The following is a 13766-nucleotide window of genomic DNA, read 5'->3' as shown; positions in this document are numbered from 1 at the left end:
CCAGGCTGCAACCGGCGATATATATCACGTCGTCTGCAGTTTTTCTACACCAAATCTTCGTCCCGTATCTATTCACGGTTTTTCCCCGGCTTGCGGATAGACGTGAAAATATATTTATAGCGCAGCGGTTGGACACCGGGGATGGTTTACGGTTTAACCCCGAATATACATATAATACGCATACATATACATGCCGCTGCACATACTCAAATACATGTATTATATGAATATACATATATATATATATATTTCACCGCGTCACACGCAGGCAATGTCCCAAATATAATTTCTCTATTCAGGTTAACGCAAGTGCAAAACAAGCTTCGCAGGAAGCTCTTGAATCTGGACGGATTTCCCAACAGCGGGAGCTCTTCGTCAACCGTTTCGACGCTGACGATATTATTATAAGTATGCTCGGACAAAATTTGTCGCCTGCCTGGATCTGGTTGTTGGACAGGACGAGTTACACCGCTGGAGGCTAATTCCGTTTTCTTTTATTTCTATTTTTTATTTCGTAATAAACAAAGTTTGCGACGTCGAAAGTGTGATGAAAAATTGATTTGGTTATAATTATTCGTGTACAGACACGTGTCGAAACGTGGAAACGATTTTTCCCCCCCAATGAGTAACGATTAATTTTTCAAAAGAGAATTAAATTAAAAAAGAAAAGGAATGCAAAAAATTTCTGTCCATCAACTCGTTCGTCAAATTATTATTCACGCGATCTTCGATCGGTGATATTATTCGTTTCGACGAAGTGAAATCAGAGGAGTTGAATGTCCCGTTTGGGAAAACGGAGGGTATAATAAACAGCTGGACAAATAAGCTAAACGACTGTGACGTAATGGAGGGTGATATTTGCTGATTGCCCGAGTCCCCCTCGTACATACATACATACATACACACGTAGATTTATACACGCAAGACAAACAGTGACGATTTGGTATGTATTTATTTTTATCGGAGATTTCGGCACGGAGGTAAACGCGATATGTTTGAACAGATAATATACGAACTTGTAAGTACTCGTGACATTCGGTTGAGGAGATGAAGACGGCGTCGTCTCTGATTTCTCGCTAAATATAGCGTAATACATTCAAGTTTTATGGGGTAGGAATGGGGGTTTATTACTTTTTTCCTTCCTCTTCTCGTCGCCCCTGTAATTTTATCGCAGAGCCAATTCGTCGACGCGAATCGGTCCTGCGGTAATAAATCGTCTAATTGACGAGGGCCGAATGTTACGACGAGGAGATATGTGTATCGTAGGGTGGTTCAGGAAATAATAATTAGCGATTTTCAAAAATTTTTCAAAAGAATGATTCTGTAAAGAGACGAGCTGGTTCGCTGTTTTTTCACATATTTTTTAATTAGTGAAGAAACGCGTTGCGTGCACTTCAATTATCATCTCTTTCCTGACATTTATATTCGACCCAAGGATCACGATCCATAACACAACGATGTATCAACCGGGAATCTTATTCTCAGTTAAAAGTTCATATTGAATTCTAGCTATGTTGTGAGATTGAATTAATATCACGATTGATGTAAGTAACAAACAACGCATGAAAGTGAAAAATCAACCGAACACGATCTTCCACGTAACTTAGAACGCTCATCTTTTGCCAGAACTGTTCTTTTAACCCAAGTAAACTTAGTAGAGGGTGCCATGATGGAAAATGAAAAATTGTTTTTCTGAAATACCGTAATGTAAAGGAGACGCAATCTCCGTTCTTACCTTCTTTGACGAGTGCCTGTGGTAGTGATGAGGATGCAGCATGCACATGTAACGGTCGATCGCCATGCACACCAGGATTACCGCGCTCTGCTGTGTCAAGGCTCCTCTCAAAAGTGCCTGGAAAAATCGATTCATTTACAGCTGGGAGGAGATAGTGCACGTTGCGTCTCTCTCTCTCTCTCTCTCTCACTCTCTCTTTTTTCATTCTACCTGCGCCGTGCAGCAAGCCGTACTAAAGGCAGTTTTTCATCCCCCTGGCACAGCTGCGACACCGATAATATTCGGTTAGACAGATATAGGTGTAGACCGTGGATGTATGATACGTAAAACACAAGGAACGGTTCTCGGTGCTGTTCGGAAAAAATAATAAGGCCGAGATGGCACGTGAAGAAGTAATTTCGCGGCCGCCTGATTCGTGTAGCTTTCGGGATATTCATACGATCCGTAAAGTTATTGCATTTGTTGCAAGAGTTTTGAGAGACATGATAATATACATATACAGTCATTTTCATTTCTCATTGTACGGTTAGTGTAACAAAATTCTAGTAAAACGGATACCGTTACGTCGATAAGTCGATAAAACATATTATTATTGTTAATATTATATCACATTTCGGTACAAGTAACTTTTTACCGTCATTGAAGTTGTCGATAATTTTTTTCACATCAACAAGGGCTTGACATCAAGCTACCGTTGCAGACGCATCGAATTGTCGAAATGGTTTCAAGAAAGTATAACAAGGAGAAAAAAAAAAAAGAATATTATGAAAATTTCTCATGTTTTGATGGAGATGAAAAGACGCCTCGCGTTTTCGTTCGTCGAAGGTTTACCGTGGACTAAATCTGAGATCCCTAATTATCCAGAGGTCTGAGGAAGTGCTTTAGGGGAGAGAATTATAGGAGCCGAGATTCGTTGATTACAGGAGGTGGCATAAAACCGACTTACAGGTATAACCCTGATTGGACGAGGGTTTGAAAACGTGGTAAGCCGAGATAGACACGCGAGTTCTCCAATTCGAGTCAAAGCATTTTTCTCGCCCCGAATGACTCGCTGGCTGGTTCTCACCCAGCTTCCAGTGGCTTCTATTTCGATAACGGTTGCGAACGTCCGCCTTGAAGTAATCGAGTAAACTTGCAGTTAGACACTGAACGACAAGTGTCGAGTGTCGAGTAAAAACGAAACTGTTCCTCAAAATTAAGATGAAATCTCGTGCGATGATTTTCGGTATACGATTAACTAACTTTTATTTAATACAGAGAGAGAAAGGGTGAGTTTTCTCGGTCGGTAAGGGTAGGAATACAACGTAACCTTAAGTTCGAAAGCTCGTAACGCACGGTAAGTCGTGTCCTCGGCGAATTGGGAAAGCCTTTTATTTTATACACAGGCATGCGACGGAGTCTCTATATCCCGGAAGCGATATCACGTGCGGGGTTTAGTGCTAATTTTTCAGGCTTCCAAGATACAGGTATATAAGGCGTTCCAAGCAGGCGTCTGAAGAGAATTGAAGTTAATTTGTCCCAGGTTCGGGGGCCTCGGTAACCCGAGTCAGCCGCACACCGACCTCCTTCCAACTCGTAGGCTCGTATTTAATTAGTTCCGCACCGTTCGAACCTGCTCCCGGTTCCCTCTTTGCCCTTTCCCGCAGCACCCTTCGCCCTTCGCCCTTTGCTCGATCAACCCGAGCGACCCAACTTCGACGAACCGTATGCCACTTCGCTCGCCTTTCGTCCACGTATAAACGAAGCTGTGCGCAAGGAATCTGCAGAATCGGAGACCGATGCGAACAAGCTTTCGGTGTTTCCTTCCTCCGATCCTTTCTTCCATCATCACACCTTCCCACGTCTATTCGTTTTTCCGATCCGTTTCATCGATTTCTCAATTTTTCCTCACACTCGACGATCCAATTTTTGATCTATTTTTTCATCGACGTCATTCGTGCGTGTTATACACCCGCAAGTGAGTTTCTTCGACATTTTCACAATCTGATCAATTTCTCTTCGTATCCAAACGCGTTACTTTATAATCTAACGCAGTTTTTACATCGAGAAAAATTTCTAATTTACGGATACCGATCGCGCCGCAATTTTTTTACCAGTTACGGGTACAACTAAGATCAGATTCAGTTTCTTTTTCATTACCGCTATTCCATCCGTCTCACGCCCGGCGTCACGCGAAGTCGCGGCCTCCTTTGTAAACGGACAGGTCTGCACATGTGATCCTCTATTTCTATGGGAGAAGATGAGCGAGCGGCTAGCTGCTGGCGGTAAGGCTAAAGGATACTATGGATATACATATATATATATACATATACATGTGTGGGTGTGTATATATATACGATTCGCCTCGCAATCTCTGCGAATATAATATATCAGCCTGAGGCGTCTGGACCGTTTCTGATATCTCGCCCTTTCTTCCCCGAGTCGGACCCTTCAGCCGAGGGGCAAGGCGTCGACGCCTAAATATATCTCTTTACACGTGTCCGGCAATGTACCTCGTGAAAGAAAATTGTCGAAAATTGACTCTTGAACCCGTTCGACGAGTTTCCAGTTCATCTTTATTATTCATACGGGTTTAACGAAACTGTGAAGTGTTCAAACTTCTTCCTCGAGTGATTTCGAGTGAAACGATAAGCCATAGAGTACAGAATTTGAGTTTTAATTCAATTGAGAATATATTTACGTATCTACAGTCACAAGATTCGAACACTCGAAAAAAAAAAATATCGATCAAGAAGATCGGATTTTGAAACGAGATTGTACGCCAATTAGCATAGAGTTTCATTGGCTCGTTTGTGCTTTCCCGTTTCTTGTTGTTAAATTTTTGGCTTCGTGATCGGTTGAAAAGGGGCGGAGGCAATCACCGGCAGCGTACCGCAAATAGTTGAATTCATCGCCGAGTATAATCCCGAGTAGAGAAGTGGAAGTGCGAGGCACGCGTTTAGCGGATAATTATTTCCCCTGCCCTTCACCCCGCGGCAGGTATTATATCGCCCTTCCTCCGTGCCGTGGTTTCGTCCTGTGTAAATTGTACGTTAAAGTAGGTGAATTCCGTGTAGCAAGGGCTTATCGCCGAATTCTCACTTCTCATTCAGCGCGTGTCTGCATATGTGCGTTGTTACACAAAGGTAACGGAATACTCTGGGAATTTTTACCGCGGTGCTTATACCGACAACGGAACACACTGCGGATGTAATTGTCACCACCGCGGGAAAGCTTTGCACACGTGTAGTTTGATTTTCGATGTACCTGAATGTTTGTGCACTCTGCAGTGTAAGCGGTGCTACGGCTGAATGGCGTGTATCGACAAGAATCGCAAATTAACGGTCTGTTCGTGAAGTTGAAACACCGACAGTCGATTTCGACCGGTGTTCGAATTGCGTTTTCCGTCTATTCATTCGACATTCAATTTATTGTAGTCTATTGGGAAATTTTTAAATGAGATATAATTTACAAATTGAATTTCGATGAAAAGAAATTCTATAGGTTATGTAGAATAAATGGGATTTTCAAGCTATCGAAAAATCTACGAAGACGTACGATATGCGTATAATATAAATTTACAGGGATTTGTCAAGGATTAAGAAGATCTAATTGATCCTTTTTCCGGAATTATGTGTGGAGTGGTGTTATTAACGATATCTCTTGTTGTGGTTTCCAAGTATTTCATTTTCCTTCTTCTTCGCATCAAAATATATAATTCTACCCTGCAGAAGCTTGAGGATTTACGAGACTTGTCGAAAGATTTAGATCTATGTATCCCTTACCTGGGAGAAATAAGAAGAAGGATGTATCTACGTGTATGATGTATTTGTCAAAAAAAAAAAAAAATACTAAAAGAAGAAGGAATTAATGTCACATTTAAAATCATCAATGACACAAAAAATATGTTTACCTGTTTAAAAACCGTCAATCCTACTCTCGAAAAAATTAACACCGTCTATCACATTAATAAGTGCAATGACTACAAAAAGTATAAGTAGGAAAATGATCGGAACACCTAGAAAACAGGATTTCAGGTCATCGCTATAAAATAAAAAACAACGAATTTTACAGTTGCACGCTTGCATCGCATAGTTTAAATTTAGGACGCAGGTTTCATTTTAAAAACTCTGACGTACTAACAGCTGAACAAACCTGGTATAAGCGCAACATCAAAGAAATGATTGAAATTAGTAAAAACAATAATACGACGGTAAATAAGAGCTCCGATATCCAGAATCTAAGTCACTTACATAATGAGATTGTTCGCAACTCGTAAGACAGATTAAGATAAGAAAATGAAACCATGTCGAACAATTTTGTTTTTCCATTTTGTCATCAGTAGCCTGAAAACGATTGGCTGCTGCCCACTCGAAACGTACGTTGCAAGAATCAAAATTTACATTAATAAACAATTTCTACAATGACCGACCTCGAGGATAATTTTTTCCCACCATACATCGTCCACGGTCACTAACTTCAAAATGGGCATGTACCGTATTACATAAACATATACACACACCATACTTAAAGAAAGTCAAACCCTTATCAGAAACTCGTGAAGATTGCTGTTCGTGTACAAGACAGCTCGTTGAACGCGATTATATATTATGTATTTAAAAAAGAGGAAAATCAGCGCGATGCGAATGAACTAAAAAAAAAAAAAGAAAATGACAAAAAGTGAACAAGCTGCGCGTAAATTGTAAACAAGGGGTCAAAAAAAGTTTGAAACTAAAAGCGCTACGCGGGATGATGAATTTGTCGTTGGATACATTATAGAGCGGGTGCATAATCGTACGTTATATTTTATACGAGGAGTTAGCGTGTATGTGTATACATATACATGATAGCTGTACGTATATTTAACGTAGCGAAAAAGAAGGAGAGGAGGAGAGGATCACGCGAAAGACATTTAAGATCGTTGCCATGGTGACCGTTGGCTCACAGCCAAGAAAAAGCTCCTGATAATCTGAAGGACTTGGAACCGCGAGTCCCGCACCCTTCTTTCCCTTCTTTTCCTTCTTTCCCTTCCTTTCTTCCTTCTTTTCCTTTCCTCCTCTTTCCTCGCCCTTCATTCCTCTACTCGATACTGCCTGAGACCTTCACCTAATATTTCAAACTCAACGTGCGACACGAAAAGCGTTATACGCATACACGTACATACGTACAAAAGTTCTTCATCAACCCCGTCTCTCCGGTCGATTGGGCCTTAATTATTAGTCCGTTTACTTAAGGACGCAGCATCTCTCTATCGGTCAGTTAAAAATCATGACGGATTAGTGAAATATGGGCAAGAAGCGATAGAATTTCGAGAAGACCGATACAAGTAAATGAGTTTGCAAAAGTCGAAATTTGAAATATTATTTCAGAAATTACATACCCATAAGTCAAGGTCAAGGTTACCTACGTAGCAGATCCTTTATGGAATGATTTTGCCCTACTTTGCATGTCGCGTAAAAATACCGTTCGATATTGCATCCGAAGAAGAGAAAAAAAATAAAAAATTCATCTTTGCCAAGATGCAAAAATTGACACGTACAAGAGGGCTTACTCGGCGTTCGAATCTTCTTTGACCTCGCCGTTAAATTTGGTAAACAAGATTAGGCAACTGCAGTTGCAGTGCATCAATCAAGGAGATTCAACAATTAACGTCTGACGTTTGCTATTCTGGGCAAACTTTCCCATAGATTTCCAGTCAGACTTACTTGGATAGCGAATACGCGATACGTTGGCTGTTGCGGGCATTGACTTTGAGAAGAGAGGCGATTCCATTTGTATACAAACCAGTGTACGTACACCCTCGGGGAGTTTGGAACCGGAGTTAACTGGCTTCGCGGGATGCAAACTTCACCGGAAATAATACGGATATTCCAGACGCACGCGTTTGCGTACAACCCGTGTGCTCAACTGTATCGTTGAAGTTGCGCTTTCACGAAATCCGGATTGAGTGGAAAACACTTCGGGCGATTTGCACGGCGCGAATAAAAATCGCTCCCAAGTTTGGACGTAAGAGAGATTTTAAATTCGAACCGACACGTTGCTCTAGTTAACGATCAGACATCTCTGTCTTCCGATTATCCAATATCCCGTCCGAATCCCTGAATGGACCGTGAACTCACCCGCGTCGATTGCCAAATGATCCCACAATCAAGCATTAATCCTACAACATCGGACTCATGCTCAATAATGTCTTGTCACGTGACATCGGATCCAATATCGGGTTGAATCCGACAGGCCGATGAGTCGTTCTAATTCCAAGCCGATAACTAGAATTGTGGATTTGTGTCATAGGTACAGTACTAACACGTGTGACTCTGCATTGTAACCAATTCGCCTTTAACGAATCACCCATAACCAGCAGATCTTTTCGATCAAATAAGTTTGCCGAAACAATACTTCCAATTTTCATGTCACGTGAAAAATTGACATTAATTCCGTAACGTTTCCTTGGAAAGAAAATTTCACTTTCTGTGAACGGTTACTGGAAATTTATAGCAGAATGCAAAATACATCAAAATACCGTTTCAACAACAAGGAACTGTGGCAAACCGTTCACCGTAGAATTAACGAATGAGTTTCATCTCTCGTTTTATTCCAATCTTTGACCCATTGACCAGCTGACATGACCCAAACCCAATTTCGACGTACGCGGTATAATTTGGAATGGTACCAACAAAATCGGATGGGTATAACGCGGGGGTAGAAGTCGCGAAGGTATGATTTGTCGTCGTGGATACGCCCCCGAAATTTACGAGCCTTGCATCGAAGGAATAAGTGCGGGACGCTGAGGGGGTTGAAAGTGCATTCGGGTGAATCGAGTTCACCCTGCACTCCTAAATTCCGAAACTACAAGCATATATGTATACATATATACGCATGTGATGCACATATAAGTGGATATACGTGGATGTAAGGGGCTGTAGTAGAATTAGGTGAACTACCAGCTACGAGGGTTTCCGTTTCTCTGCCGCGCAGCGCGCTGCAGATTTGATCCGTTAATTTCCTGCACCCTTTCCTCTACGTGGCAAGAGCATGTACATAAATTTTCAGCAAACTCTACAAAATCCGTCTTGCGCGAACAAGTTCGGGGGTTCTGATTTTCCCCGTATTTCCACTGCGATTCAAGGCCAGTGATTCGTTTTTCGGTATCGAAGGAACAGTTGTAAAGAGAGTGGAAATTGTTTGAAGGGTATATCGATTAAAAAATCATGAAATTCTGCGCGTGTAGAGAATGGGTGCGTTGTTTTTTATTTTTATTTTTTTTTTTTTTTTTTACACAGTACCTCCTCATCTCGAGATCTTTGGGATAAAAGCTTTGAGTAGTGAGGAAGGTGGGAATCGAAAAACGAAGAAATAGTGCGCGGTAGACACAAATCACACACGTACCCGAACCCGTGAGAAGGTTGGCGGGGGTCTGGAGGTGAAGATTATCTCCGGGAACCCGATAATGTCACATAACTCGAGCGCGAACGGAAGTGGTGCGGATCTAACAGCAATTTCCTGTGCTCCAGTATCTGAAAACGTTCGCCGGTGGGAAAGATTGAGGCGTGTACCAAAATGGCCGCAACCAGCGGCAGTGCCAGCGTTAAATTCCCCAGAGAAACGGATTTTACGCAAACGCGGAAGCTGGAAAAAAAAATACCGCAAACTATTTTTCGTAACAGAAGACGCATCGAAATAATCGAGTCTTTTTTCGACCACCGAATCGATCGCATGAAACGTTTTCTTTTTCACTCGTGTGAGACAAAGTTTTTATAACGTTGAAAAAGAGAAAATAATACGATGCAGCGACGCGAAAATAAAAAGAGAAACAAGAGAAAATTAATAAAAATAAAAACAATTTTCAAACGGCTCAATAAACAAGACTAGTAGAGCTTTTATTCCTCATACTAGAAATGTTACGCCTGACCACGTGATCCGGAGCTGTCTCTATATTTATCATATTATAATAATCATCGATCAGATTCCATCGAAGACTGTTTACCCCCCCTCCACCAATTTGGGAAACGTCGTAAAGTTTGAAAGTCGAATTATTCACCAACGTAATTCGTTATCCGAAAAAATTGGAACAACCCAAACGTTTCCTTTCATTCTTCCGTACAGAAATGACATAAGTCGTATGGAGCTTTTTTGCAGAATTATTTCTTCCGCGAAACGCTGCTGTAGTTATAATTTGCAGGATTGCATACGGTATTCAAGGAACGAGGATCGAGTCGTGATCTACTAGATTTGAGGGACATCCGTAGTAGAGTTTCAAGGAAATAGCACATTACGGAAGGGAGGAAAGAAGACTTCGAAGAAGGATTGCGCCTATCACACACATTTTGATCATTCGCTGTTGCGCGTTATATTTCAAAGTAAAAAATCTTTGAGAGAGAGGGGATAAAAGAACAAACAAAAAAAAAACTTCACTGCGTCTGTAATGTATACATATGTAGAGGTACCAACATTATAGTATGAAAAAAAACAGCCATCAATTCTTGTCGAAAAAATGTCATCCGGCGCCTCTATTCTAGACGAAAATTTGTTCTAGCGAAACTTTAACACAGTTTTTATACACATACCTGTATTTGACAAGTGACTTCACCGTAGGGCCAGCATCCGTAAACGGCGGGTAAAAATCCAAAGGGTGTAACAAGGAGACCGATGGCAAGGTCGTTGCTTGCCAAACTCGTGAGCAGGTATCTCGGCTGTAACGAAAAAAAGGGTAAATCATTTTTATCGTTAAGAAATCGATAAGGGACAAAATCGTTCATAGATTATACAAAGTAATTAGTTACGCGTTATTGTTAGGAGGATTTTCGTTAGTTTGTCCAAATAGGGCACGGAATGGCTATTTATCCGGCTATTATTAAGGGACGACTAATCCCGAGGGTCGAGCAAGTATCGATCACCTGAATACGGATGCGTATTATACCTAGTCTAGATTCCTAGGAACGGTTTAGCTTATCGCGAGTGTATAACCTTCTGGATTGAGATATTACAGTAGCAAAGGTCGGACGTGCATCGCGGCTTAATTGCATCAGCGCTTCTCCGCCTGAGCTTTCCGAATGCTGCACGAATGTATATGGGGAATTCCATGTGAACCCAAGCAGCGTCTGACCCTCACAATTTACCGATTTTCTTCATTAATTGTTCTGCAATTCTTCCTACTCTGAAACAGTAGCCTGAATTTTTGTCAGTTTTTTTATCCAAGTACTCGATTATTTATAAGTGTTTGAGAGAATCGCATAAATTTTTTAAGCAAAATCAGAAATATCGAGAGTCAGACGTTGGTCGGGTTCGCACGAAATTCCCCATATGCATATCAATGCGGATGTATTATTCATCGGAAAACTACCTTGCACCTCTCTTCGATTCCGCGTTGTATTCCGTTCTCTTTGTTAAAATTCAATTATTATCATTATACGTCAGCATAAGGACTCGTTTCTGCCGATCAATCGGACCGGCAATCCATCGGGTTTTAGGCGGCGAGCCATCGAAACCAATGGATGTATGCAATGTGGAGGATATCCGTATATGATGTATCCGCGAAGATAAAAGCACAGAAAATTGCGACGGCATATTTACTGCCTGATATCTCCGAGACCTGGGATACTGTGTCATATTTTCTACGGTAGGATACAAATGGCGAATGAAAATCGATTGGCTTCTCTATCATGCGTAGAATCTTTCATGTTTATATCTATCGACAAAACTGTGCCTCTTCGCGGTAAAGTAAAAACAGTGCATGGTTCATGTCGCTTTTGATGCGTGAGTTTTGTTATAAAATTTAGGTGAAAATATCAAAAGATTCTACCAAGGGTAGTAAAATTAACGTCAGCTGCACCGATTGCATAATACGCTTCGAAATTTGATAACCTGTGTATAAAATTCTCGAGATTTCACCAAACCTTTTTAAAAATAAAGGTACAATCGTACAATAAGATAAAAACACGTGAAAACGATGGTAACATTTTCTTGTCCGAAAAACTCGGCAAAGAAAAGTGGAAAAATTCAAGAGGTCAACAAAGGAATGGTTTACAGAATTTGTCGAATAGCGATAGTTTCGTGTCTTGCGCATGTGAAGAAGGATTCTTGACTTTGAGGAAAAAGTCTGAAGAGTACTTGGAAGAAGGTAAGAAAAAAGGAGAAAAAAAAAAAAAAAAAATTCTTCGCCGAGTCTTTGACGCATGTGGAATTCGGCGAATTTCCCGTCTGTGTTTCTTCAACCCTCGATACGAATAGAGAAGAAGAAGGTAAAAAGGCAAATTCCATCTCTGGAGATCCTCCGCTGGCTGCATCGGCGCTAAATCAATCGTAGGTTTAGTGTGGACTCTATTAATTGGTTTCAGTTTGCGTAATTAAGAAGTAAGAGCCCGCGGCCACCGGCATCCTTGATCAAACAATTAAGGACAAGTTGCCGAGCCGAGGTTGAGCCAAGGCAGGCGGCAGCGAACAGTCGCGCAAACCTCGAGAGTCTTGACTGGTGGCTCTCTCAATTCTCTCGACTCTCCATTCCGCGGTACCCACCACGGTATGAATTCGTTAGCATCAAATTACACGTTTTAACTACCTCGTCCCCCCCCCCTCTCCTCCTCCTCCTCCTCCTCCTCCTCCCCTTTACCCCAGCTCTTATTGTGCAACGTATCTCTTCTACGCCTCCTCCAACTCCTTGTACTTTGCCTCAAGAGATGGATTCATGCATATGCAAAGGGCCACCACCAACAGCCTTATACTAAATACACTTAAATACATCCCGAAGCCGGGATTCACGGGTCGAACAACTTTCTCCGTGAATTCTCGAAAACCCCTCTTCATCCGAGCGTTATTTCGCTTAGGATTTATACTTTCCGTAGGTTGATAGCCCAGCATCGAATCAATCCCTTCGCCTCCTGCGGTCCGTACAAACTGTCCGCCATTTCGCCAGCTTTCGTAATCTGCATTCGTGTTATCAGCGCCCGGTATGAAACGGTTGAAAGTGCGAAGAGTCACCGTAAGATACACAGCCTCGTTCTGCAAAGGGGGTGAGATAACGAAGCGATATATCGACTGGGTCGATAAAGAGAGACGGAAAAAGCGGCGAGTAGGTATCCCCCTACATTCAGTCTCGCCGACTCTCTCGCTCTTTAGTAGGTAGGCACAAATCACGGGGTTACTGTCTTACGGGCGCTCGTTATGGGCGGTACTATCAGTTCGTTTCGGTGACTTAGGAGACGGTTATAACCGTGATTCTCTCTCCGTACAGCCGACTCGCGATTCGCCGAACACTCAGACTCCAAACTGATTCATAGCGACCCTGTCGATTGGTGGCTGCAGCGGGAGGCTGAACGATGCCTTTTAATGTCGAGAGACTCGATATTGGCCTTCCATTGACTTTGCGAAGAGTGACTGTCGCGGGTCGAACAGACGTTCCACGTTACGGGTGGTGGTACGTCTTACTGGATACAAGTTGCGTGATTGCATCGTCGAGAGTGTAAAGCTCTTATCTTTATCATACCGTTTCGAAGACCATATTACTGACCAGCGATGTATGATTTAGCGCGCTTTGTCGGTCGAGACAGTTAACTCGGCTAATTAGCTAAAAATTGGCTGGCTGAAGCAAACGGTCGGCCGAAATAGTTAGCCGGTTAACCCGCTAAACCTGAAAATGTAGGAAATCGACATGCAAATGAATTTTTCACCTTTCGGATTCGAACTTGCAGCTGGAACAAGTTTTATTATATTCACTTGACAGAATTATTGTCATCCGATTGTCCAAGGTGCCTGAATAGTTGATCAATCTATAATAATCAGCTAAGCTAACAATAGGAATAAAAATTAACATCCGTCAAATCGTGATACTTGTTTGGGTTAACTTTTCAAAGATTGTATATGACAAACGTCTATTTCCGTGGTATTTCGACTACAAGTTCGAGTCTAAATAACAAAAAATTAATTTGCTTCTCGATTTTCTGCATTTTTAGGTTCGGCCGGTTAAAATTACCTCATTATCAATTTTCGGCCATCTTAGCCGGTTAACCGTTCAACTATTCCGACCGAATTCCAAATTACTTTAGCCAGCTAACTTTGA

General features: G+C 41.8%; 1 protein-coding gene across 4 annotated transcripts in view; it reads right to left on the bottom strand.

Annotated features, from left to right (window-relative positions):
• Positions 1–13766, bottom strand: part of LOC124185668 (trace amine-associated receptor 9) — a 75043-nt gene that overhangs the window by 26784 nt on the left and 34493 nt on the right. For all 4 annotated transcript variants that reach the window (XM_046576643.1, XM_046576646.1, XM_046576644.1 and 1 more), the window contains 2 exons: positions 10279–10404; positions 1736–1852 (listed from right to left, as the gene is read on the bottom strand). In XM_046576643.1, the coding sequence (XP_046432599.1) occupies positions 1736–1852; positions 10279–10404 (243 nt within the window). The remainder of the gene's footprint in view (positions 1–1735; positions 1853–10278; positions 10405–13766) is intronic.

This window comes from Neodiprion fabricii, chromosome 6, assembly GCF_021155785.1.
Source record: "Neodiprion fabricii isolate iyNeoFabr1 chromosome 6, iyNeoFabr1.1, whole genome shotgun sequence".
Classification (NCBI taxonomy): domain Eukaryota; kingdom Metazoa; phylum Arthropoda; class Insecta; order Hymenoptera; family Diprionidae; genus Neodiprion; species Neodiprion fabricii.
Note: the sequence above shows the minus strand (reverse complement) of the source record. Positions and strands in the feature narration are given on the sequence as shown.